The sequence below is a fragment of the Bos taurus genome, chromosome 15, assembly GCF_002263795.3.
Source record: "Bos taurus isolate L1 Dominette 01449 registration number 42190680 breed Hereford chromosome 15, ARS-UCD2.0, whole genome shotgun sequence".
Lineage (NCBI taxonomy): Eukaryota > Metazoa > Chordata > Mammalia > Artiodactyla > Bovidae > Bos > Bos taurus.
This window is the reverse complement of record NC_037342.1, coordinates 31439435-31467421: the sequence shown is the minus strand read 5'-3', so window position 1 is coordinate 31467421 and position 27987 is coordinate 31439435. Positions and strand designations below refer to the sequence as shown.

The following is a 27987-nucleotide window of genomic DNA, read 5'->3' as shown; positions in this document are numbered from 1 at the left end:
TTTAAGAGCTGAAAGGTCTTTGGAGATCCTTCAGTTTATCCCCAGGGTAGAGAGGACTTCTCCAAGATCACACACGGTCAGTTAGTGGGAGAGCCAAGACCAGCCCTTGGAACTACCAGGGCCAACTTCTTTTTTAAAAATTATTTATTTATTTGATTGCACTGGGTCTTTAGTTGTGGTGCTGTGGCATGCGAACTCTCTAGTTGTGGCATATGGGATATATTAATAGTTTCCTGGCTAGGGATCAAACCTGGGCCCCCTGCATTAGGAGTGTGGAGTCTTAGCCACTGGACCACCAGGGAAGTCTCTATGCCAACTTCTAATGCCAAAAAGTCCAACAACTTTGCAGGGCAGACGGAATGTCATCTGACAGGAACTTTCCTCTGCCAACTCTGGTTCCCCTCTCTGCATCACAGGTCCTCTCTCCAACTATAGCAGGCACCCTGCTTTTTCTTTGTCAGGCCTACCATGCTTACTTCTGACCACATGCCATCATCCCATTCACCTTTCTAGTGAAAGTGTCAGTCATGTCCAACTCTTTGCGACCCCATGGACTATAGCCCTCCAAGCCCCTCTGTCTGTGGCATTCTCCAGGCAAGAATATTGGAGTGGGTAGCCATTCCCTTCTCTAGGGGATCTTCCCTATCCAGGAATTGAACTCGGGTCTCCTGCGTTGCAGGCAGATTCTTTAACATCTGAATCACCAGGGAATCCCGCTCCTTTATAACCTTCCCTCAATAAATGATTCAAAGCAAACCAAATCTGTAAACCTCTCTCCAAGGTCCCAAAAAAGCACTCAACACTCTTCCTCTGGGCTTCCACTTCTTGCCTCTTTAAGCCACATTCTACCGCAGCTTGCATTCCCAGCATACAGCAGACACGAAATAAATGTTTGCTGAATCAGTGGAGTTGACTTCAGCATTTTCCATAGGTAAGTCGCTTAATCATGACCAGCTAATCATTTTATAATGCCATAACTTGGACCGAGGGACTTCCAGCTGTCAGCCGGTTTCCCCAGATGCAAATGCAGAGAATAATTTTCAGTCGTGGCCTCCTGAATCTTTTTCCAATTCTCCCCGCCACTTCCCCTGAACACACCCCCTCTAGCTGTGGCCCAGTTCAGAGAATAGACACAGGAGGGTTGGCAGCCAGAGAGCACAATTCTGGAATAAAAGCTTCTCGTCAAGACGCTGTTGGACCCATGTACGCCCAGGGGACATTTGTCACTGCCAGACCTGCCCCCTCTCTGAGTTTGCATTTGGTGGGGGCGGTACCTTGGAAGCTCAGTCAGACACATGGGGAACTTTCACTCCATTACTCTTTCCTAGTTGTACTAAAAACATATTTATTCACCAAAGTATACTGTATTATGCAGAGTGGTTCTCCTAAAAGGCTCAATAAAGGTGAAATATGTGGATAGTCTTAATAATTTTACAATAAACTACACTTTAGAATCAATTGCTCTGGCGCTGGAAAGTTGTCCAACTGATGGATTGTAGTTGTTGGCTAGCTGTGTGTGTGTGTGTGTGTTTGTGTGTGTGTGTGTGTGTGTGTACGTGTGGTGTGTGCTTTCAGTAAAAGACTCTAAGAAATGGAAGAGGCTCATGCACCCTGGGAACTGTAGTTGTAACTTCAATTAGATGACAGACCAATTTTGAAATGCTTCTGATAGCAGCTTTGGAGTTTTCAAAAGTTAAGACATAGTAAACCAGGATGCTGAGGCCTAAGTATGGAAATACTCAACAGGGAAGTGGGAAAGAGGGAAGAAACGGAAATAATGTTTACTAGCAGCCTAGTAAATAATATTGACAGGATTAGAAATGTTCCATGTTCCTCACAAAATGATGGTGTATGAATTATCATCCCCATTTTACAGAAGGGAAAACTGAGATTCCAGTAGGTTAAGTAACAGGCCATGTGTACATCTCATGCATGGCAGGACCCAGGTTCCAGCTCAGGTCCTCTCTGATCCGAGTCCCCAGCTGCCTCCATTAAGCCATGTTTCCACCCTCTGTGTCATGACACAGTCATGAGGCTCACCAACCTTGTGTGCCAAGTCATAGGGATGGTGGACGGGACTAGATAATTTCATAATGATCTTGGAAACCCAAAGCGGAGGTTTTGTTTCAGAGACCTTTGGGTTCTGGCTCAGGAGTGCCAGGCGTTGGCTGGAAGAGGCTGCTTGACCAAGGCTGAACCAGGCAAGGTGTGGCCAGGAGAGGAAGCAGCCCCAGGTGACAGGTCACTCAGCACAGTCCTTGTACTCTTTTGCCCCTTCTCACTTCTATGGTCAGTATTGGTGTCAATCAGGGGCCACAGGTTTCAACACCACTCTCACTTACCAGAACTCCCTGATAGGGGACTTCCCTTGCAGTCCCATGGTTAAGGCTTCACCCTGCTACTACAGGGGTGTGGGTTTGATCCCTAGTTGGGGAATTAAGATCTTGCATGCTGCATAGTGTGGCAAAAAAAAAGAACCCCCTGATACTCCGTGTTTTGGATCCTGAACAAAACCATCCTTGCTGAACTTCAGTTCAGTTCAGTTGCTCAGTTGTGTCTGACTCTTTGTGACCCCATGAATCGCAGCACGCCAGGCCTCCCTGTCTATCACCAACTCCCGGAGTTCACCCAAACTCACGAGCATTGAGTCAGTGATGCCATCCAGCCATCTCATCTTCTGTCGTCCCCTTCTACTCCTGCCCCCAATTCCTCTCAGCATCAGAGTCTTTTCCAATGAGTCAACTCTTTGCATGAGATGGCCAAAGTACTGGAGTTTCAGCCTCAGCAACTTGCACACCCTTAATTTCAAATCTGTCTGGCCCAGAATGGAGGAAGAGTGTTCCAGACCAAGTGGTTACCGTGTGGGCTATGAAAATGCAGGCATCCTCAGGAAAAGGGGCACTGAGCCCTGCTCCTCCTGGCTGAGCTGGGGACCTTTGCACTCATTGGGCTTACTTGGGATGAGCTGAATTCCTGTTGGATGAAGGAGATGAGCCTTAATCCTGGCCAGCCATCTAGTCCAAGAACTCTATAAGGTTATGAACTTCTCCACTCATTAACTCAGTATTTATTGAGCACCTACTATATGCCAGTAGGCTACTGGGGTATAGTGATGGACAAGACAGACTTGGTCTTGTGTGTGTGTGTGTGTGCGTGTGTGCACTCAGTCACTTCAGTTGTGCCCAACTCTGCAACCCTAAGGACTGTAACCTACCAGGCTCTTCTGTCCATGGGACTCTCCAGGCAAGAATACTGGAGTGGATTGCCATTGCCTCTTCCAGGGGATCTTCCCAACCCAGGGTCTCCCACATTGCAGGCGGATTCTTTACTGCTGAGCTACCGGGAAAGCCCAGACTTGGTCTTTCTTTTATGAAATTCACGGTCTGATGGAAAGGTGAGACGTAGAAGAAGGAATTCCTGCTCGAGATGGATGCTACAAAATGCAGAAGACAGGGCGCTCTGAGAGTGTGTAACGGAACTCAGCACAGGGGACGTCAGCAGAAAACGCCTCGAGAAACTGGCATTTAAGGAAGACCTACGATGAATGGTGTTGGCCCATCACAGAGAGGAGCAGGAGAGCAGGACAGTGAGCATTTGCATCCTTTGGAATCATTTGTTTCTTCCCTCCCTGACTGCCCTGGCTCCCCTTTCTGTAATAATTTTAGCAATTTCAATTACTTATGGCTAATCTCTCTGATAAACCTCTAGAAAAATAAACACAGGCTCAGTCTGCTTGACAGTAACATGGACCCAGAGGAGAAAAATTGGCTGCATATATCCATCCTGCCCAAACAAGATAGAGACTGGGGCACAAAGGAGTTATTTCTGTAGGACCTGGCTACTCTTTGGGAATCCAGGGAGCTGTTAGCTAAACAGCCATGGGCCCTCGATCTAATGGGTCATCCTCTCCTCTTCTCCAGGAAATATTCCCAACCACAGAGTGCTGTGAATTGAAATGCCCTCAACGTGTGTGGGATGAAATAAGTCCAGGACTGTAAAGAACCTCAAAGATCACCTACTATTAATACAACCTCATAGTTTTCAGATGAAAAAACTGAAGCACAGGGAGGAGAAACGGCTTGCCTAGATAAATGCAGTAGAGTGAGGTGGCTAAAAGCTAAATGCTTGGGTTACTACCTTGAGCAATGTATCAAAATTTTATGAGCCTCAACTTGCTCATCTCTAAAATAGGGATAAAAGAGGGCTCTCCTAGAGCTGTTGGGTGAGGTTTAAGTAAGAAAATAACTGAAAAGCACTTGTTACAGAGTCTAGCATGCAGAAGGTAGGTAATAAATATCAACTTTGACTAATACTATGTTGACCACTAGTTAGTAGCGGGGCTATAACTATATATGATGAGGCCTCCTGTTCGTATAACCCTTACCATGCAAGTATAACCCTACAGGTGCTAATATAACCATTAACCATTCAGTTGCTGGTGTAACCCTGCCTCATGCCTTCCAATACCCAGCCAGCACCAAGTTCCTTCTCTCTAGAGTCCCCAAGGGAACAACTCTGAGATGTTAACCGCCTCTATACATATGGCACAAATGGCATTGTGCCCTCCAGCACAGTGGTGGTGGCAAGAGCCTGGCACTCTAGCCCTACCTAGGGCATGAAAATGAAAAGATGATCACAGCATCCAGCAAGCCATGCTGCCCACAATGTTGGGAGCAGCCCAGGTGGCCCACAGACCATATAGTTCCCACTTCCAGGGCCCATTTCCTACTTTTTCTGGACATTTCACGATTCTGACCCTTACCCTAAATCTCTACACTTTTCCTGCCAAGGCGGTGGCTCCCTGCTTTGGCACCAGGCCCATCTGTGCTCACTGACAATAGATTAGGGTGATTTTATCTTTTCTATTAGGCAGTGATTGCGAATCTCCCTGGGTTCATTAGTAGCTGGATAATCCTCCCAGATTTATTAGCTCAAACTGCACTTCCTCCTTCACCTCCTCTCTTCAGATGGCATCTCTGCTATCTCAGCGGCCGACTGGGCTTTGCCCAAAGGCCCTTAATTCTTCACATCCTTTATCCAAACTCCCATTAGTCTTGCGGAACAACGATTCCCACAGCCAAACCTGGAGGCTGACTGGAGTACAGAGGCTGCTTCTAGACTAAGGAGCAGGATGAGCACAGTGAATCCATACCTGTTCAGTGCATCGCCTGGAAGCACCAGACAGGACCATCAGGCCAGCAGCCCACCTGGGCAAGAGCATGCAAGATGCAGACGCTTTTAGTTATAAGGCAGCTGACAAGTTTGCTTCCCTTGTCCTCAGCTGGTAAAGAATTGCCTGCAATGTGGAGACCTGGGTTCGATCCCTGGGTTGGGAAGATCCCCTGGAGAAGGGAAAGGCTACCCACTCCAGTATTCTGGCCTGGAGAATTCCATGGACTGTATAGTCCATGGGGTCGCAAAGAGTTAGACATGACTGAGCAACTTTCACTCACTCACTGACACCTTTATAATAAAGTGCTGGTCTCCATGTATAGGGTCAGCTAGCCTCTAAACAGACACGCCAGGGCTTAGGTTGCTAATTGCTCTTCTAGAATACAGGAAAGAGACCTGCGATGATCATTAATCATTTAATAATGCAACAGATGTGGCTAGCTAATCAGCATTCCCATATCCTCTTCTCCCTGGGCACACAGGACATGATGTTTCCCCATTTCCCTTGCGGTAGGTGTGAGCATGTGGCCAAGTTTCAGCCAATGGATTAAGAGGACAGATACTATGGGCCACTTCCAGGCCTGGATCCCCCAAACCCTCTCGTGTCTGACCCACTGTGTTTTGTCCTTTTCCTGGCCTCTCAGTGGACACATTAGAATCTGGAAGAAATCTGGGCTTCCAGATGACCTTCTGGAAGGCTGCCCGATGATCCAAAACACACCTGGAGGACTTTGAGTGAGAAATGACACGTCTACTGTGTGAAACCATGGAACTGCAGTTGGCATTGCCTACCAGATACAGAGTGTTATCCATTGCTGGTTTTTCATTTTACCAAGATTTCCTGAGATGAATATTATGATTCACATTTTACATATGGGGAAACTGAGGCCTGCCAAGAGCATCAGGGTGCACAGTTAGGAAGCTCCCAAACTGAGGGTTTTCACCAGGTCTGACAGATTTTATATATATTTACCACTATAAAAAAAAGAATTTTAAAAAAAGCAATGAAGTTCTGATACTGCTATAATGTGGATGAACCCAGAAAACATTATGCTGAGTGAAATAAGCCAGACACAAATATTACATGATTCCACACAACAATAATATTGTGACTGCACAATAACTGATAAATATAGTAAATAAAAACTGGGTTTTTACAGCTTCTTTCTCTCATTAGAAAGCTTTCTAATCAGGATTCTCCACTTCAGCCATTCACTCTCACTTCTTTCAATGGGAAAACTCCAAATAGAAGTAAGAAACACATCTGAACACTTCATGCCATTAAGATGGCTATTATCACAAAAACAAACAATAACAGGCATTGGGAGGATGTAGGGGAACTCAAACCCTCATTCATTACTGGTGGGATAAAAATGGTACAGCTAGAAAAGACTATGGTGTTCCTCAAAAATCAAACACAGAATTACCATATGATCCAGCAATTTCACTACCAGATGTATATCCAAGAGGATGGAAAGCAGGGACTTGAACAGGTATTTGCATACCTGCGTTCACTGAGACACAATTCATAATAGTCAAAAGGAAGAAGCAACATTAATGTCCATATTAATGGATGAAGAGATAAAGTGTGGTATATACGTAAAGTGGATTACAGTTGTTCTTTCAGTCGCTAAGTCGTGTCCAACTCTCTGTGACCCCATGGACTGCAGCACATCAGGCTTCCCTGTCCTTCCATCTCCCAGAGTTTGCTCAAACTCATGTCCGTTGAGTCAGTGATGCCATCCAGCCATCTCATCCTCTGACACCCTCTTCTCCTGCCATCAATCTTTCCCAGCATCAGGGACTTATCCAATGAGTCAGCTGTTCTCATTAGATGAGGAAAATACTGGAGTTTCAACCTCAGCATCAGTCCTTACAACGAGTATTCAGGGTTGATCTCCCTTAAGATTGACTGGTTTGATATCCTTGCTGTCCAAGGGACTCTCAGGAATCTTCTTCAGCACCATAGTCCAAAGGCATCAATTCTTTGGCGTTACACCTTCTTTACCATCCAGCTCGCACAACCGTACATGGCCACTGGGAAGACCATAGCCTTGACTGTACAGACCTTTGTCGGCAGAGGAATGTCTCTGCTTTTCAGCACACTTTCCTGACAAGAAGCAATCATCTTCTGATTTCATGCCTGCAGTTACCATCTGCAGTGATTTTAGAGCCCAAGAAGAGGAAATCTGTCACTACTTCCACCTTTTCCTCCTCTATCTGCGTGAAGTAATGGGGCCAGGTGCCATGATCTTAGTTTTTTCATGTATTACTCAGCCTTAAAAAGGAAGGGAATTCTGACACCTAGATGACCCCTGAAGACATTATGCTAGGTGAAATAAGTCAGACACCTAAGGACAAACATTAGAATTCCATTTATATGAAGCATATAGAAGAGGCAAATTCATAGAGACAGAAAGCAAAATGGTAGCTGCCAGGGGCTGGGAGTGGGAGAGGGTGGGGAGCTGCTGTTTAATGGGTTTAAGGTCTCAGTTTGAGGATGAAAAAGGTTCTGAACGTGGATCGTGATGATGGTTACCCAACGATGTAAATATACTCACTGTACTGAATGATATCCTTAAAATGGTGAATTTTATGTGTATTTTCCACTATAAAACAAGAGTTTAAAAAAAGGAATGAAGTTCTGATACGTGCTATAATATGGATGAATGTAGAAAACGTTATGCTGAATAAAATAAGCCAGACACAAAAGACAAATATTACCTGATTTCACACAATAATAATATTGTGACTGCACAATAACTGAACTACCTCGTTCTATTCATTGTCTGGAAATTAATCAAATGGCATTTTAGGAGTCACTTTTACAGGCCGTTAGAGGCTGGACAGCAAAATAAATATCTCCTGTTCTTTTTGGTACCTGGGAAACACAAATAGAACTTCCTTTTCTATAACTTCATTTATTTATTTATGGCTGTGCTGGGTCTTCATTGCTGTATGGGCTACTCTCTGGTTTCTGTATTTGGGCTTCTCATTGCAATGGCTTCTCTGGCTGTGAAGCTTGGGCTCGTGGGCATTGGTAGTTGTGGCATGTGGGCTCAGTGGTTGCAGCTCCCAGGCTCTAGAGCAGGGCTCTTCTGGAGATGGGCTTAGTTGCTCCACCACATGTGGGATCCTCCCGGACCAGGGATCGAACTTCATTCAATGTGTCTCCTTCATTGGCAGGAGGATTCTTAACCACTGAGCCACCAGGGAAGCCCAGGACTTCTTAAAATAATACCTTCCCTTTACTAGACTTGTGTTGTGAGTCAATCCCTGTGTGGCTGTTATCTCCCAGGGCAGGTATTGTTAGTGTCCACCCGCAGATGAGGTCACCCAGGCTCAGAGAGACTGACAAGGTGCACTGGATCACACAGCTGACGGCTAGGCAACCTGGAGTCCTTAGTCTTGTCTACGAATGCAAAGGCCTGCACCTTTGTGCTAACTCTCAAATGCAAATCTGAGTGCCTGCCGCATCACTGTGGCCGAATTTAGAGAGATGGGACATGATGGACATCTTTGAGGAATCAGAAAAGAGATAAATAAGAATTAAAGTCCAGGTGGCATCTATATTTGGGGGGAAGGACTAGAGCAGAGGTTCCCAACCTCCAGGATCTAATGCCTGATGAACTGAGGTGCAGCTGATGTAATAATAATAGAAATAAAGTGCATAGTAAGTGTAATGTGCTTGAATCATCCAGAAACCATCCTCCCTCCTCCAGTCCATGGAAAAATTGTCTTCCACAAAAGCGGTCCCTGGTGCCATAAAGTCAGGGACCACTGGGCCTCTAGAGAAGCACAGAGGCTCACCTATGACCCTCTAGATAAAGCCCCTCCTGCTCTGGTTCAAGACTCCAACAGCAACTGGGCAGAAAGAATGGACTTAAAAATAGTTTCTTTACTCCTAATAAAGGTCTGTCCTTTCTGAGAGCCAAGGCACTAATGAGAAGTATCCAGAATATTCTCTCACTGACTGATTTTTGAAATGGCTTTGCTTCTATTTTCTTGGCTATTACTCAGCCATCATCATTTACACAGTTACTTTTCTGATTTCCTGTTGCAAACTCACAAACTGTGTGAATCCTGTCATTTCCAGATTCAAAGAACTCTCTGAGGAAGGTACCCTCCCAAAGCTCATCTCATTCTGTGTTCACCCAAGAAGGACAAAAGCCCTTTGAAAGCTGAAAGTATCAGAGTGTGACCAAAATACACAGTGTCCTAAAAACATACAGTATTTGGCAATTCATAACACAGTTTTCTTTATCCTCACAACAACCCTGTAAGATTTCATTATCCCCATTTTACAAATGAGAGACCTGGGGCTCAGAGAGTCAGTGCAACTCCCCCCAAGTCACACAGCAATTACAAGGCAGAGTGGGGACTTGATCCAGGTCTCCTGACTTCATGGGTCAGTGTTTTCTCCACAAAATTCATCATCAAAGTCTTTATTAACATTTTGGAGAAGAGGGAGTGGTGGGACATAGCAGGGGTGACGCTTTCTTTTTTTACTTTTTTAAAGCTTTTTTTTCATGTGGATCATTTTTTAAAGTCTTTATTGAATTTGTCACAAAAAGTGGAAACAGTGACAGGTTTTATTTTCTTGGGCTCCAAAATCACTGCAGAGGTTGACTGCAGCCATGAAATTAAAAGACACTTGCTCCTTGGAAGAAAAGCTATGACAAACCCAGACGGTGTATTAAAAAGCCGAAGACATCACTTTGCCGACAAAGGTCTGTATAGTCAAAGCTATGGTTTTTCCAGTAGTCATGTACAGATGTAAGAGTTGGACCATCAAGAAGGCTGAGTGCTGAAGAATTGATGTTTTCAAACTGTGGTTCTGGAGAAGACTCTAGAGAGTCTTTTGGACTGCACAGAGATCAAACTAATCAGTCCTAAAGGAAATCAACCCTGAATATTCATTGGAAGGACTGATGCTGAAGCTGAAGCTCCAATATTTTGGCTACCTGATGGGAAGAGCCGACTTAGTGGAAAAGACCCTAATGCTGAGAAAGATGGAGGGCAAGAAGAGAAGGGGGTTGCAGAGGATGAGATGGTTAGATAGCATCACTGACTCAATGGACATGAATTTGAGCAAACTCTAGGAGATAGTGTAGGACAGTGAAGCCTGGCATGCTGCAGTCCATGGGGTCGCAAAGAGTTGACGTGACTTAGCGACTAAATGACAACAATATTGCTTCTGTTTTATGAGGGGTGTTTTTGGCCATGAAGCATGTGGGATCTTACTTCCCTGAGCAGAGATCGAACCTGCACCACTGCCTTGGAAGGTGAAGTCTTAACTACTGGATGCCAGGAAGTCCTCTGATGCCTTCTTTTTTGCATATAATTTTATTTATTTATATTTGGCTCTGCTGGGTCTTCATCACTGTGTGTGGACTTTTCTCTAATTGCAGTGAAAGGGGGTTACTGCTTAGTTGCAATGCAAAGGCTTCTCATTGCGATGGCTTCTCTTCTTGCAGAGCATGGCTTTAGGCACTTGGGCTTCAGTAGTTGTGGTTCCTGGGCTCTAGAGCACAGGCTCAATAGGCCTAGGCTTAGTTGCTCCATGGCATGTGGGATCTTTCTGGATCAGGGATGGAACCCACGTCTCCTGCATTGGCAGGCAGATTCTTGATCACTGAGTCACCGGGGAAGCCTCCGTGATGCTTTCTTAAACATCTCCAGGCCAAGCAACCTCACCTTAGTCTCATTATCATCCTGGGAATTCATCTTTCAAAAGACTAGCCTCCTTCCATCTGCAAAAACACTTCTGTGAGTTCTAGCTGCCCCACTCCCTCCTCTTTGGCTACCCTGTCAGCCTAACCTGGGGGCAGGCTGACCCAAGGCAGGTGGCCCCTGGCCTGCCTTCTCCCCCTCCTCCCCTCTGCTTCCCAGGCTCCCCAAATGGAACACAGATGGAGTTTAATCTGTCCTTATTCTTCTGCCAACTTGCTGGGCTCCCCCAAATGCCTCCTTACTCCAGGCAAATGCTTTTGCATCACTCTGGGAATAGCCTAATCCTTTTCTTCCCTTTTCCATGTTAATGCCCTGATTTACAGCAGCAGTGTGAGATAGAAAAAATAAATTAAACACGCCAACAAAGCAGTTCCTTCTGCTTTATATTCTGAGGGGCAGTGGCTGGGAGGGGGCACGCGGGGGACTTCTGTGGTGCTGGCAATATTCTATTTCTGGATCTGGGTGTTGCTTACACAGGTGTGCTCACCTGGAGGATGTTCATTCAGCTGCTCACATATGATCTCTGTGGCCTTCTATCTGTAGATTAGACCTCAGTTAAAAATTCCAACAATGGAACAGGCAGGTCTGTGGTGGGGCGTACCAGGCAAAAGACAGCTGAATGACTTTTTGGCAAGCCTGCTGTGGAGGGAGTCCCTACACCAGAAGAGAAGCTATACAGGATTCTTCAAGGGGGCTTTCAACTCTGACAGCAAAGACCTATAGGATGCTTCAGGGTGAACAATGCCACAGAAGCCGCAAGAAAGGGCTGTTCACAAAACTACCGCTAGAGATGAACAGGGATGGCAGGATCCCAGCTTGTCTTTTTGGGCAGCCCTCTCCTCGCCTTTGCAGGACATTTCAGGAGACTGGCCCTGGCCCCTAAATCCCAGAAGGGACACTGCATGACCCCTAGTTTACCCTACCACCTGTGTTGGCCAAGAAAGTCTTAACTCCCAGGTAACCTTTTCCATTTTCAGATTCGAGAGTCAACTCTGTGAGGTTGAATTCTGCTTCCTAAACACATCAAGGCTCTTGTGGTTCATTGACACCTGCGTGTGTGCTGCGTCACTTCAGTCGTGTCTGGCTCTTGGCGACCCTATGGACTGGAGCCCCCCAGGTTCCTCTGTCCATGGGATTCTCCAGGTAAGAATACTGGAGTGGGTTGCTGTGTTCTCCTTCAGGGGATCTTCCAGATCCAAGGATTGAACCCACATCTCTTACGTCTCCTGCATTGGCATTGAGAATAAGGAACAGCATATTCACATACCTGGAGATTTGAGTCCCTTCTAACACATGGACTGCTCCAGGAATGGGTGTGCCAGTTCATTATTATTCATTTGATGTTACCTGCCTTATATCTTTTAAGAAGGTTACTTTCACAAATGGCTATAAATAGACAAATGAGTAATAATAAACTGACACATCCATTCCTGGAGCAGTCCATATGTGTGAAGGGACTCAAATCTCCAGGTATGTGAGCATGCTGTTCCTTATTCCCAAATGTTATTCTGTTCTTTGTTTGTCTAGGAAAAAGTCTACTTGTCTTTCAGGATGTAGCTTAAAGACCCTTTCTTCTGTGAAGCATTTCCTAACTGCCCCGGGTAGAGCAAGTGGCCCCTACTCTAGGGTCTAAAGCATTTTGTGTCCACATCTCATGGAATTTGCCACTTTGCAATATGACAGTTTGCAATAGGTTTTTGCTGCGCCAGCTTGGTTTCTTATTCCCATTTTAATTTCTAATGCCTGGCTCAGTGCCTGTTACATCAGAAGTATGTCTGGACAGGGACTTCCCAGAATTTGCTGCCAATGCAGGGGACATGGGTTCGATCCCTAGTCCAGGAAAATTCCACAACTAAGCCTGTGTGCCACAACTACTAAAGCCCAAGTGCCCAAGAGCCCATCCGCTCACCACCAACTAGAGAAAGTCCCTGCAAGAACGAAGACTCAGCACACTTTAAAAAACATTTAAAAAAGTATATCTAGATAAAGGGGCTACTTAAATGATTTGGATATCTTATGCATTTATAAAATAAATAAATGCATAATAATTAAACCTCTTCTCTGAATGACTGTTTATAACAGCTCTATCTGTAATAGCCCCAAACTGGAAACAACTAAAATGTCTCTCCATAGGTGGATGATTAAGCAAACAGGTACATCCACAGCAAGAAATATGACTCAGCAAAAATAAAGGGCAAACTATTGATTCACACAACAACTTCGATGGATCCTGAGGGCAATACACTGAGTGAAAAAAATTTAACCTCAAAGGTCATCTACTCATGATTCCATTTACATAAAAGTAGAAAAGTTAGGCAAAGCCACGGTTTTTCCAATAGTCATGAACAGATGTGAGAGCTGGACCCAAGAAGGCAGAACACTGAAGAATTGATGCTTTCAAACTTGTTCTGGAGAAGACTCTGGAGAGTCCTTGACTGCAAGGAGATCAAACTTGTCAGTCTTAAAGGAAATCAACTCTGAATACCATTGAAAAGACTGTTGCTGAAGCTGAAGTTTCAATTGTTTGGCTACCTGAGGCGAAGAGCCAATTCATTGGTAAAGACCCTGAAGCTGGGAAAGATTGCAGGCAAAAGGAAAAGGGGGCGGCAGAGGATGAGATGGTTAGATAACATCACTGACTCAATGGACATGAGTTTGAGCAAACTCTGGGAGATAATGAAGGACAAGGGAAACTGGTGTGCTGCAGTCCATGGGGTCACAAAGATTCAGACACAACTTAGCAACTGAACGACAACAACAACAAAAGTTAGAAATAGAGAACAGATTAGCAGTTATTAGAGATTAGGACTGGTGGGAAGAAGGAAAGTGGATATGACTATAAGGTAGTAGCGAGATCTTTGTGGTAATGAAATGGTTTTTTTCCTAACTGTAGTAGAGTTACACACATCTACATATGTCTTAACAGACTTGATATTTTGATATCCTGGTTTTGATATTGTACTGTAATAACATAAGATATAGCCATTGCAGAAAACTGGGTTAAAGTTACATGGCATCCCTCTGTATTATCTTTGTGACTTTCTGTGAATCTATAATTATCTCAAAATAAAAAGTTCTAATGTTTTTAAACCTGTTCTCTGAGGTTCTTTCTACTGAATTGAGAGTGTGTATATTTCACAACGTTTCACATGACATAATGCTTTACGATTTCAAAATAAACACAGATTAAATTACATCATTTCAAAATGATAGCAATTCCATGATGTAGCTGTCCTTACACCCATTTTACAGACAAGGAAACCAAGGCTCAGTGCTTGTTTAAGGGGCACACAGCTGGTACGGGGCAAAACTAGAGCTCCAACTTGACTCAATAAAATTTCTATAGGCCTGTATTCTAGGCTGCAAAAGAAAATTTGAAAAAAATGGCCTCTGAAAGTGTGTCAGTTATAACACCTCTTACCTAGGACAGGCATAATTTTTGTGCTGTAGTGTTCCTAATTCTAAGCCAGCCCACATTAGGATCTGGAAATGTAGGGACTGAACTGCCAGCCTGCAACTGGACCTATAGAGGAGATGCAACCATCAGCGGGGTCAGCTGGTGGCATCTGAGCAGAGGTATTAGATTCTTCTAGGCTAAGAATTGTTAGGACAAGAGTCCCAGGGCTCCTGGGTTTCCGTGTTTCTCAAATGCCCTGCTTCTCTGGCTGGCATCTGCTCCTCTGGTCCATTTCCCCTACTGCCCATCTCCAGGGCTTCATTCCGTCACACCCCACTGACCCTAATTAATGATACTGTCTATGCCAAAGAGGTGAGCTGTGAAAATGTCTTACCAGATTAGTGAAGATGTATGTGTAATAGGCTGACACCATCCCTAGTTCCGCTGCCTGCAAAGGGAAGAGAAGGATATTAGAGTGGAAAATGAAAAACCCACTGGAAGTGCATGACTAGAGAGGGCTCCAGGTGTCTGCCCCTGGTCTGGCTCCCCACCGGCAGAGTAGAACATCTTGACTGACTGGTTCTTACACCACCCTCAACCTTGGAGGACGGAGCACAGAAACCCTGGCTTCTAGAGTAGGGTCTCTCTCCCTCCAGCCCACGCCTCCACCCCTGCAGGGACACTCATGGTAGCTGATATTCTCATGTGTACACATTCCCATGGATATAACTGGGGATTATGGAAACCAAAGTGACTTTCCGGGAAATGAACAAATAACAAAAGACTATAATAATTATTTCCACGACCATTAACAATACCAGTGGCTAACACGTGCTGTTTGGTCCACACCAAGCACCGGACAGCATTTGGCTAGGGTTCACCTGCTGAGGCACACTGTTGCTTGCCCACCACCCCACCTTTGACAGCTGAGGAAACTGAAGCACCAAAGGCTGTGTAGCTTGTCCAGAAGATCACACGTCTCATACGTGGAAAAGATGAAATTAAAGCCAGGCAGCCCAACACGCCCCTTGGAGAACTATGATATTGATGGAATTACTGACACACTCCTCTTAGGGGCCAAGGCATGGACAGGAAAGTGGTGGCTTGTAGGCAATTCCCAAATTAACCCCACCCTCGTCAGGGTGGGAGTGAGTATGCCTCATAGGCATATTCTTCAATCTGCGGCAATGCTGGAAAGAGGTGAATCGTTTGCAAACTGCGGTCTTATCAGTAGTGAGGAGCAAGTGATGTGCTCTTGGTGATGGTGCACCAGGGAGTCTCAGCCCACGGTTGGGAGCTGCTAGTTCAGATGGGCCTCCTTTTCTCTGATGTTTGCAGCATCATAAATACCTCTATAAGCAACCTTCCGTGCCATGTGCCTGGCTTGGAGTGTGACAGGTGCTATAGAAGCTAACAAGGAGATCATGGAAATAATGAGCCCAGCTCTCCCCAGGTCCCCTATCCCTCCTGACAGTTGGTTAGATCTTCATCACATAGCCTTCAGCCCTGGCCACTAGGAAACCACTTTTGTCATGACTGTTGAGGTGCATGAGGGTGGGGGGCGGTAAACAAAGCCAGGGATGATTGCCTTCTCCCTTTATATCTTATTTATTTCCCCAGGGATTCCAATAACTGTGTGAGCATTCTCACAGGTTCCTTGAAGGACAGGCTGGGGTAATTATTAGGTTGGTGGGCCGAAAAGTTCGTTCAGGTTTTCCAAGTTACAGAATAACCCAGACAAACTGTTTGGCCAGCCCAATATATCATCACCATCCCTATAAGAAATTGAGGCAACTGGGGCAAGATTACAAGGGGTCATGATGGAGCTCAAGGCCTCTCCTTCCTCTAGCAAAGCTACAGTGACGCCTCCACTTCTGGGGAGGGGGGCATGGTGCTCACCTCCACCTCTTCACCCACCCCCCAAATTATCCATATAATAATGCCCTTGCCTCTCACCACTGCCTTGCCTGACGGGAGCCCCCTGGTTCCAGGGATGGGTTGGGGGCAGGGGGCTGAGAAAGGGCACTGTTGGATGGTTAAAACCCACTTTGTGAAATCTGCTGTCCTAAAGATAAAACACAAGAGATCCTTGGTTTTTAAGACCTGAATTCTGGGTAAACATGGAATTCGTTGCTGGAACAGCCGCTCAATAAAATAGGGGATTACTCTGAAAATCCTCCTGAAATCAAGAGACAGTGGAGCGCTGCCAAGCTCTGAGGCCAGGCTCAGGAGTGCACAGTGAGGCTCCCAGAAGCTCCGGGCGCCCTCTGACTGCACTGCTTCCCACGCTGAGTCTATCTTCCCTCAAGGCCAGGTTGTAACCTCATGAAGGAAGAGCCTGGTGCTTCAGGGAAGCATGCGGATTGAGTCCAGGATGGATACAAGGTCAGCCTGCTGGGGCTTCTAGGAATTCAAATGGGGACGAGCTTTTCCAAAACCTCACTGCTCATTGATGAGTTTGGTTCCAAGGTTACATGGGCTGGGGCTGATCGATGACCTCAGGAAAGCCTGCCACTGGCCACCCAGCAGAACCATTTGCTAATAACAGTCATTACAAGGGAATTTCCTTCAAATGCACAGCCATAAAAAAGAAATTAAAAGCGTTTTTAATGAAAATACCCAGTACTGGCAAGGGTGCTATAAGACACCTATACACCACTGGTGGGAGCGTAAATCCTTACAGACTTTCTAAAAAAGGCAAGCTGGCAAGTCATAGCAAAATCCTTAAAAGCATGCATACCTTTAACTCAGTAATTCCACTCCTAGAAATTTATGCTCTGAAAATATTCATGAATGTGCATAAAGATTTATGTAAAAATATGTGCATTCCAGCATTATTTATTACAGCAAAGAGTGAAAACAACCTGTATCTCCAACAATAAAGAGATGGTTAAATAAATTATGGTACATCCATATGATAAGAAATGATGCAGCCATTATAATATTTGTAGAAAAATATGTCATGACATGAGAAAAAAAATGCATGGCATATAATTAAGTGGGGAAAAAAAAAGGTTCCAGAAGAGTATGTTCAGGGTGTAATAATTTTGAAAAAGGAAAAAAAAAATGTGTCTCTAAGGGCAGAAAGACCTGATATCAAAATTTTATAGTGGTTCTCTCTCAGTGATGGAATTGTGAATGATTTTTATTTTTTTCCTACGGGCTTTTCTGTACTTTCCGAGATTTCAACAATGAACTAGACATATTTTTTAAAAGGGAGGGAGGCAACCACATATGCTGGGAGCCGGGAAATATTCCTGGGCAAGGGCTGACCCCTAAAGGCTTCCACCTGGGGGCTGTCCAGGCAGGAATCAGCTACTGCACGGGAAACATACGTTCTGATCTGCCCTTGGCAGGGGGACTGAGGGACATCTATCTTGCTCCCTACTCCGCAGTCCTCCCCACCCTCCTGAGAACTCCTCAGCCTGCATCTCTCATGCCCTGCAGCTCTTCCATCCTCAATGACTTCATTGATCACAGCTCCGGACACAAGAGAAGAAAGAGAAAGAAAAACTGTGTGTTGGAGTGTGTGTCTGTGAGTTGGGTATACCCACACAGACAGACGTGGGTTTGGAGCTGCAGAAAATTACTATAGCAACAGGCTGAAGGGACGGCCCTCAGTACTCAGAGAAATTTCATTCAAATCTCTTATTAATTCTGAGACTAAACTAGCTGGGGTGGGGAGGTGAGGAGACAGCGAGGAGGGAGAGGAAGAGAGAATCATCCTGTGTCTGCTGGGCTGCTTGCGGCCCTGCTGAGGTTAATGAAGAACCTCATTCCCCCAGTGGAAGACGGCGGGCTGCACGTGGATGTGCAATTAAAATGGCACTTGAGGAGGCCATGAGCCCAGAGAGGCTGGGGGAGCTGCTGGAGCCAGGGCGGAGCCTGGCAGGGTCCACTCTGTCTGGGGTTGCTTGCTTAGCCCAGACACCAGCCCGGGACACAGTCCCAGTGGTCCCAAGGATGCCCAGATGATCAAAGCTGTTTGTCCAGCATGGAACCCCAGGCACTGACTTCTCTCCCTCTGTCTCTGTGTCTCTGTGTGTGTCTCTGTCTCTCTCTCTTGGACCGGCCTCACTCAGAGAGTTCCAGTTTCCCTGTGTATACATTGATTCCAGGGCTGATCCCTGTGTCCCCGGGAGGGGGTGGGGAGCGGGGGAGAAGTGGACTGATTTCCTGTGAAGAGAACTGAGGCAGGCTGCTCCTCCCAGGGCTGGCCTTGGACAGAGCTGCTCATCTCGCAGACTCTCAGTTTCTTCCGCTGCCGGGGGATGCTACCATGTCCACCTCATGTGGTCACGGAGAGGATTACATTGAAAAATGACACGGCAGCGCTCGGTAAACGATAGAACACGTGTAAAGATTACACACAGGGCTGGCACTCAGTAATACACACGGACGAGACAGCCCTGGCTGTCAGAATAGGGAGATGCCTCTACTCGGTTTGGCAAATAGTCTCAGCGCCCGAGTAGCCCACCCCACCAGCCTTGCCCCTCCTAGGAACCCCTGGACCACAAAGCCCCTGGCAGATCTAGGTGTGGCCAGCGTCTCAGCCGGCAGCTGCCCTGTTGCACCGAGAGTTAAACGTCTCTGTGACGTTGCATCCTCCTACTTTTTCCTCTTAACTTTCAGGAGCTGTTCACTGGAACTGAGCACACTGTTGGGGTCAGAGGTCCAGCCCAGGGCTCCTTCAACCTCGGCCCAGGGGGGACACCCAAGGCAAGAAGGGAGCAGAGTGTCAGTTCAGAGGCAGAGGGAAGGAGAGGGATGCTCGTTGCCCAGCAGCACCCGCCCGGCCCGGTGCCCACCTTCAGGAGGATGGTGTGGGACATGGAGGCGTTGGCATGTATGATGATGGTGGCGGTCTTGTCGTCCCGGATCTCCTTGAGGAGCGGGGTGGGGTCCCTGGCGTCATCCAGCATCCGGACCGAGAGTGTGTCCTTGGAGATAAGGAATTGCCGGAGGAGCTTCTCTAGGTTTAAAAGGCCTGGAGGGGAAGAGAGGACGAAGCCCCTGAGGGTCCACGGTGCTGCCTCAGGAGACACGGGAGCCAAAGCCAGAAAACTCGGGAGGGAAGCAGGGTCCTGGGTCTGGCATCAAGTGGTTAGGCCGGAGCATCGCACATGGTGAGCCCTCATAAATGTTACATCCGGCTTTTATTTCCATGGTGGAGGTCAGGGAGCAGTTCCCTCCAGGTCACAAAGCCCAGAAAACAGATCTAGCAAAACGCTTTGAACTCCTCAGAGCACAGGGGCTGCTCTGAGACAAGGTATTGTTATGATTATAAAAGAACGGGTTTTGAACTGCACCCCAGCAGGCAGTCAGGTGGGCCCAGAACAGCTGGGGATCCTGAGCTAAGGATTCTGCCAGGCCCTTGCTATCCGCCGCCAGGCACGTGGGAGAAGGGATTCCAGATGGATGTCACCAAGACACATGGGTCTTAAATGACATCTCTGAAAAGGCCAGGAGGAGGGTGTGTGCATGGGCGGGGGTCTCCTGGGAAGACAGTGGTCTCAATTCCAATGGAAAGAGACCTATAGGCATTTGCTCCCCAAAGCCAATCAATGACAAGAGTAACATTCATTGAATTCTTATTGCGTTCCAGGTAATGGGCTAAACATTTTAATGGCTCATCTTGTTTAAGTCCTCCCAAGATCATACAAAGTATTCCAATCCCATAGCACAGAGGCGAGCAGGAGGCAGGAGAGGAGGAACTCTCCCAGACACTGTCACGGTGGATGGCCCGGGGAAGGATGCTCTCTGACAAGTCAAAGAGCCCGGTGTTCTGGTGTCTGCACTGGTTAAAGGAATATTAAATGCAGGGAGGTCATGAATATGACCCCAAAGAAGCCTTTTCCTTGTGCAGGTTAAACCCCCTCCGGATCCTTGAGGACCAAAAGGTAAGATGAGGGGGCATCTGAAGAGCATTGTAAGGACTTCCTTGGTGGTCCAGTGGCGAAGATTCCACAATCCCAATGCAGGGGGCCCAGGTTCCCTCCCTGGTTGGAGAACTAGATCTCACTTGCTGCAACTAAGGATTCGCAAACTCCAATCAAAGGTCCTGCATGCTGCAACAAAGATCAGAGATCCCCAGTGCCATAACGAAGACCCAGCACAGCCAAGTAAATAAAAAAAAAAAAAATAGAGAGCATTGTACCAGCTTCCTCATTTTGTAGACAAATGACAGGATGTGCCCAGGAAAAGAGATGGGACCAGAATTCCCATTTCCTCATCTCCATCCCATCCTCTTCCCGAGTCCAGACTTCCTCTTAGGATAAAACCCACCAGGAGGAGCAGGCACAGAACCCAGGGAGGCTTGGTTCACGCGTCTCAGGTCTTGGGGGCGAAAGCCTTGGTGTGCTTTGTGAACAAGGAAGAGGCAGCAGGGTGGAGGGAACGAGGGAGCAGGCTGCACCGGGGGTGATGGAGATGGAGCCCTGGAAGGCGGGGCCAGTGCCTAACTCCCACCCCCACCCCGGCTCCTGAAAAGGTGGTCCCAGGAACTAGGGACTGCGGTAGGAGAAGCATTGTAGATGAAGAATGGAGAAGAACTGGAGAGAAGCCCCTGGAGGGCCTGTCCTTCACAAAGAGGTTTCAGCAACGCGGTCTGTGCAAGCCCAGAGTCAAGTTGGTTTTTCCTTCCTTTCCAAACAGGCCTCAGCGGAGGCTTGTTAGACCCCCTGCTGCTGTCTGTGCCCCTCAGGGCTCCACACCACCACCCTCCATCCAGAAGGGCACTGAAGCTGCCGGGGCTCCTCCTGCCAACTTTGATGCAGATCTGGATTCAAGCTCAGGGTCAACTGTCGCTAGCTGTGTGAGCTTGAGACCCATCTAACCTCTTCAAGTCTCAATCTTCATCGGTAAAATGGGCATAACAGGTGAGAACTCACTGAGATCCTATGTGAAAGCAGGCTGGGAGCTGGTATGCATGGAATCAACATTGCTTCTCCTGTATCTACTCGATCCCATAAGAACACAAAGGTCAGGAATGGCGGCTTAGTGAGGCAGAAGAAGAGGGAGGAAGGTGCTCATCTGTTCATCCAACACTCACTGTCCTGGTGCCAGGCACTGGGCTGACAAGACACCAGCAGAGAAGACGGATCAGGTACAGACCCTGCCCTCCAGGGTCTCAGAGGCCAGGAGCTGCAGCTAAGTGTGTGCAAGCATGTTCAGTCGCTTAGTTGTGTCCAACTCTTTGCAGTCCAACCCTACCCTATGGACCATGGCCCACCAGGTTCCTCTGTCCATGGGATTCTCTAGGCAAGAACACTGGAGTGGGTGGGCATGCCCTTCTTTAGGGAATCTTCCAGACCCAGGGATCGAACCCACATCTTTTATGTCTCTTGCATTGGCAGGTGGGTTCTTTATCACTAGTGACACCTTGGAAAGCCCAGCTAAGTGTATAGCAAAGTTCAAATCATATGCCCAGTACTGTGTATAAAATAGATAACAAGGACCTACAGTACAGCACAGGGAACTCTACTCAATACTCTATAATGACCCATATGGAAAAGAATCTAAAAAAAGAGTGAACATATGTATATGTATATCTGATCCACTTGGCTGTGCCCGTGAAACTAACACAACTTTGGAAATCAACGATATTCCAATAAAAATTTTTGTAAAGCCCCAAATCATATCCCTATTTTGTTTGGTGGCCTAAAAATCTGGTTTTCTATGGGGCAGCTGCATTGCATCCTATATGTAAAATTCAGAGAATATTCATATCTTCACAGAGATGTTGTGAAAAGCAAAATCTCACTCGGACAAAGGTCTAAGCACCTGATCAAAAGGACAAGGAGATCAGGGAGGCCACAGAACTGGAGCTGCTGGAGTCTTGGCCAGCTCCTTGCCTCAAGGAAAGATTTGTCCTCAGGACACGCTCTAGGGGAGCAGCTGGAGGTATGAGCAGGGGAGGGGTGGTGGGGGTGAACTCCCCACTGGGCCTGGAATGCAGCAGGGAGAACCTTTGGAGTTCGACTGGGAGAGAGGCCAAATGCCCTGGGATCCTTCAGATGGGCAATGAAACTCAGTGGGACGAGACGGAAGCCTGGGGAGTGACAGTACAATTACACACAGCATGGAGCAGCCTGGAAAAGGCAGCCCAGGGACCCTGCGTGCCTTGAAAGCTGGCAGGTGCACTGAGCTCCCAGGGAAAGAGGTCCCCTAGGTGTCAGGAAAATGGGGACCCTGCTCCCAGCAACGCCCACGTGCCCCACCCCCACGGCCCCTTGGGGGTGCTCTGCTGCCCTTTAAGCAAGAAGCAGCATCTCATCCAACCCTGTTTGCCGGGAGGCAGGGGAGAAGGGTCCCTGGGAGGTCCGCCACCTCCCCCAGGATCTCCTAGGAGTCCCTCCTCTTCCCAGGCTGCACAGAGCTTAAAGTAGCAAGAGCACAAAGTCAGCTGCTGCGAATCCCAGCTCCCGCACCACCAGGTTAGCTGGTGGGGGCCACTCCCTCTGCCCCCTGCCCCTCTGTGTACCCATCCATGACATACGGGTAATGACTACCTTATGGGGGAGTCAAATGAGCAGATCAGTGACTGTCACCCAGAAGGCACCCCACCAAGCTGGTTTTCATCCACCCCTCCCCCACCCCTTCACATCCTAACTCTCCTTCACCCCATCCCCTCCCCACCAAAACCTTCTCTCCACTCTCCAGCTCCCACCCTCCCCTTCTCTCTTCTTCCAACTCGTTCAGGATTTATTATCCAATTCGCAGGATACAGCCCTTGGTTATAAACCATAAGAAACATTTGATAGCATATGCTTATGCATATATGCATATATTACAACAGATAACATGTAGTCTAATTATTTCACAGCGTTGGGTAGGGATCCTATTTCAAACTCTGCAGCTCAGCCTCAGTGTGAGGCAAGGTGCACGGTTCTTGCTGGTGGACTGAGCAGAGACTGTGAGAGGGATAGACTCCCTCCTAAGAAGTCAAGGGAGAAGCAGTGCCAGGTGGGAGCAGACACCATGTCACTTGAGGAGCCACTGAAGGAAGGGGTGCCTGGCCTGAGGAAGAGGGGAGGGGCTGTCACAAGACAGACTTGCTGTGGATTTATAGTCAAGGACTATGCCCAGGAACAGTGAATGGATGGAACTCGCAGGGGCCGTACTTAGCTCAGTGTAAGGAAGAACTCTGTTGGAGCTCTCTAAAGAGGCAGTGGCCTACATTGTGAGGGAGTGAGTTCCCCATGGCTGGAGGTAATCAAGGAAAGACTGAAGCCCCATTTTAGGATGGTTGTAGAGGAAATTAAATCAGTGGTTGGAAAGCTGAACTACAAAGATGTTGGTGTCTTTCTAGCCCAGAGATTCTTTATGAATTAGAAAAGGATCCTTTTTTTTTTTTTTTAATTCTAGGAAGTGGGAAACATCTGCAGAAGAGGAAGGGTGGTTTAGTTACATTAAGCACGTCATGAGTTTTTCAGTGCAGTCTGGCATTTTCCAATTGTTGTTTACCTTACCTCTACCTGTTTAATGGAACCAAGTGTGTTAGTCACTCAGTCCTGTCCGACTCTTTGCAATTGCATGGACTGTAGCCTGCCAGGCTCCTCTGTCCATGGGATTCTCCAGGCAAGAATACTGGAGTGGGTAGCCACGCCCTCCTCCAGGGGATCTTCCCAACCCAGGGATGGAACCTGGGTCTCCTGCACTGCAAGCAAATTCTTTACCATTTGTGCCACTAGGAACCCCTTAATGGAACTAAGGTATTTGTCAAAGGCAGCTGTCACCAGAGGGGTTCAAAGCTGCTTTCTCCCCAGCTTCCCCTCCATCTCCACCCTGACCCCCCTATCTTGCTGGACCCTTAGCCCAGCAGCGGGTCTAGCTGCCAAGTCCAAGGCTGAGAGGGGGCCTGGGGAACCTATTAGTATCGCTCAGGATGTGATGGGATGGATCGATGTGAAAGCCAGCAGGCTGGCTATTCCAGGAAGGGGGGAGGCTGGCTTCTGGGACTGGGAGGTGGGGCAGGAGATGGATGGACAGGTTGAGAAAGGCACAGCAGGGGTTGGACGGGCTGCAGGACAAGGACACAGAGACCTGAGTGATGGGTCTGCCGGGGACACAGAGGATGCTTGTATCCAAAAACAGGAATAAGTAATCATTTCCCTCTCCACTGGCTGATTCCCTGGGCTTCAGGCTTTGATCCTGGAAAACGGTAACACTCCCAGCTGGTGAATGCGTTAGTTGCTCAGTTGTGTCTGACTCTTTGCGACTCCATGAACTGTAGCCCATCAGGCTTCTCTGTCCATAGGATTTTCTCCAGGCAAGAATACTGGAGTTGGTAGCCATTCCCTTCTGGTGAATCCAGAGGATCTTCCCGACCCAGGGATCAAACCTGGGTCTCCTGCATTGCAGGCAGATTCTTTACAAGTTGAGCCACCAGGGAAGCCCATTCACACTTTCACTTTAAGCTTCTGCGGGCGGCAGCTGACGTAACACCGACTAGAGGGTGGTGGTGAGGATGCAGTGAGTTGGTGAACTCTGCCCAGAGCACCTAAACCCAGTACTGGTCCATTCCCCTCCCCTGACAGGGGCAGGTGCTTCGGCTGTGCTGGCTTCACGCCCTGTTTTTCCAGGGAGCAGATTCTGATGGAGTGAGAGGGATGAGGGTCCGAGGTGTCGCAAGAGGGGCAGGGGCACGGAACAAGTTCAAATGCTTGAACAGTGGGCTTATTTTACCCACTTTTCAGTTTTGTCCCATCCCACGCCTAGACCTGGCCCCAAGAAAAGACAGAAAGGGCCAGACCGTGGGGGTCAGAGGAGGAGACAGAGAGGGGATAGAGGGGCAGGTGGAGGCTTCTCGCTCCCAGGAGGACCGTCTGCTGCCCTGCTTGGCCATCCAGGCTGCCCCCTTCTCTGACAGCAAGCATGGACATGGGAAAAACCTCACCCGGGGACTCCCCTCGACTTCTCCAGGGTGTTTGTTTGATAGGGTTAGTTCTTTGTTGTTTTGTTGCTGTTGTTGTTTTTTAATTTTCTTGGCTGCACCACATGGCATGTGGGGTCTTAGTTCTCCCGTCAAGGATTGAACCCCGAGACTCCTGCAGAGTCTTAGCCACTGGACCCCCAGGGAAGTCCTTGTTTGTTTATTAATTGCTGGGGCCCAGCAGGCATCCCTGAGCTGAGACCTGCTTTTGTTGTTTCCTAAGCTTCTTCACATACTGTGGATTTATCCCCCACAATGGTCCAGGAAGCAGGTATCATCATTATTCCTGGGGAGAGACCAAACAGGTCAGCCCAGGTGGCTCAGTAGTAAAGAATCCACCTGCAATGCAGGAGCCACAGGAGACAAGGGTTGGATCCCTGGGTTGGGAAGATCCCCTGGAGCAGGAAATGGCAAGCTACTCCAGTACTCTTGCCTGGAGAATCCCATGGACAGAGGAGCCTGGCGGGTTACAGTCCAGGGGGTCGCAAAGAGTCAGATATGACTGAGAATGAATACACCACACATAGAGACCAAACACTGGAACAGGAGAGATGCAGGGCAGATCTCAGAACTCACAGGCCAAGCAAGGTCCAAACCCAGGTTTCTGATTCCAGGTTACAGAGGCGGTACACAAGTGGAAGAGGGTGTAGGGGCACAGAGCTTGTAGCCACGCACAAGAAAGTCATTAAAATACCCAGGAACGCTAAAGCAAGCATGAAACACAAACAAAAAGATGATTGAACTATGTATAGCAATACCAGGAAAATACACAGCATATTATGCTTGTGACCATGAAGAGTCAATTCAGAACATTCATTGGAAAGACTGATGCTGAGGCTGAACCAATGATGCAAAAAGCCGATTCATTGGAAAAGACCCTGACTCTGGGAAAGACTGAGGGCAGGAGAAGAGGGCAACAGAGGACGAGATGATTGGATGGCATCACCGACTCAACAGACATGAGTTTGAGCAAATTCCGGGAGACAGTGAAGGACAGGGAAACCCAGTGTGCTACAGTCTCTGGGATCACAAAGAGTCGGACATGACTTAGCAACTGAACTGAACTGAATGAAGAGTCTCTGGGTCCAGCCTGAGAGTCTCAAAAGGTAACTCTATGGCAGGGCTGGGTGATCTCACCAAAGGGGCCTCAGGGACCCTGGTAGGGAACGCCAACTTTCGTTGAAAGTCTCCTAACAGCAAATTCCCCCAGCCCTGTGGGGTTGACTGGGACAGCCACCCCCGGGCTCCTCACCTTGCCTCCCCGAAGCTCACTAGCACTAGGTACTCACAGATGTTCTGATTTTTTTTTTTTCCCATTAAAGAAAAATAATGCCATCCACAATACAACTGTACTTGGTCCAAAACCTGCTTATTAAAAATCTACTTTGGGGAAGAAGGAGCGTAAGCGGCGTGATTCCCCAGAGAATGATCTCTGTTATGCCTAATTTTGATGCTAGGAAAATAGAATTAGTTCCTAATTTTGTTCCTAATTCTACTTGCAGCATCTCTCGGCCCTGCATTAATAAGGGAGATGGAAGAGTGTCTCCTCCCAAGCTCTGAGCTGCGTTTCCCTTCAGTCCCTCATTTCTTCATTCTTTGATTAGATTTTTAATCCTCTTTGCCCTTGAACTTCTGCTCTGCCCCACTTTCCTTCTGCCTCTGGTAGGTGGGGCCAGTCACTCAGCAGCCTCCAGAGATGAGTTCTTCTCCTCGGAGCAGAGGCGGCAGTGTGTGGTTGATGAGTCCTGCCTGGGCTGTGGGCCGGCCTTGCCAGCACCTGAGCAGACAGACTCATCCTCTCCAGGATTACTGTCTGTGCTTAGCCATCTTGCACCCACTCAAGGGAGGAAGGGGCTACACTGTTCCAGAGAGATCTCTGCCCTGCCCAGGACACTGTGCCTGCCCTGCAGAGCCCACCCTGAGCCCTCCTGAGCCTGGTGCAGCCCAGAAGGGTGGGAGGGGCCAGAGAGGAGGAAGCCCCAGCTCAGATTTGTCATGTACCAGCTGTGTGACCTTAAGTCAAATCACTTAGCAGCTCCCAGACTCTTCGCTCAGCTCGGAATGACTGAGAAAGAGGGAGGTAAAGTGGGGAAACATAAGTGAAAGTGCTTTGCAATCTGCAAGGAACTGTTTGAATGTCAGAGAATGTCAATTCCAATGGAAAAAGCCCTGGGCTAGGAGGCAACCATATCTAGCATAGTGCTCGGCACACGGCAGGTGCTTAAACAACATCTGAGCAACTCACGTCCCAAAACCCAGGAAGAGCTGAAGCAGAGGAAACAGGGCTCAGCTTTAAAGCAAGAGGGACGGTAGCTAGACACAAGAAAGAACTTCCTGTCAGGTTGCTGAGACACTGTAACCCAGCACAGACAAGGGCTGCAGAGCAACCTTTGCCTGGCCTTATTTACAGCCTGTCCTGTCCTCCAGCATCCCCACTGGATGCACGGTGTGAGCCAGTGCAGTCCTGCCTGAGTGGACTGGTGGCAGAAATTTCCTGGGAAGAATCTCTGATTCTGTTAAACCTTTCAGTGATGTAAAGATGCCACGCAAGGAAGGCTACCTGGTGGAACGCAATGTATCCCAACTGTGTTCCATCGAACACTAGCATCCTGTGTGGGCTTTTAGATCAGCATCCTTTTGGGGGCATATGATCAAACCTATTTGGAAGATGCTGAGGTAAATAGTTGTTTTGGCCACAGGACAACTCAGAGTGCCCATGGTAATGTGTGCTGAAATTCTCCATGAGGGAGAG

At 47.7% G+C, this 27987-nt stretch overlaps 1 protein-coding gene and 2 non-coding genes across 4 annotated transcripts in view; 1 reads left to right on the top strand and 2 right to left on the bottom strand.

Moving 5' to 3' along the window:
* GRIK4 (glutamate ionotropic receptor kainate type subunit 4) overlaps positions 1–27987 on the bottom strand; it is a 493259-nt gene that overhangs the window by 139942 nt on the left and 325330 nt on the right. For both annotated transcript variants that reach the window (XM_059874755.1, NM_001192626.1), the window contains 2 exons: positions 19111–19289; positions 14697–14750 (listed from right to left, as the gene is read on the bottom strand). In XM_059874755.1, coding sequence (XP_059730738.1) covers positions 14697–14750; positions 19111–19289 — 233 coding nt within the window. The remainder of the gene's footprint in view (positions 1–14696; positions 14751–19110; positions 19290–27987) is intronic.
* MIR2284J (microRNA mir-2284j) lies at positions 15988–16062 on the top strand. The gene has a single exon (NR_031165.1). It is a non-coding gene; the product is annotated as a microRNA mir-2284j (primary transcript).
* MIR2312 (microRNA mir-2312) lies at positions 15989–16061 on the bottom strand. The gene has a single exon (NR_031160.1). It is a non-coding gene; the product is annotated as a microRNA mir-2312 (primary transcript).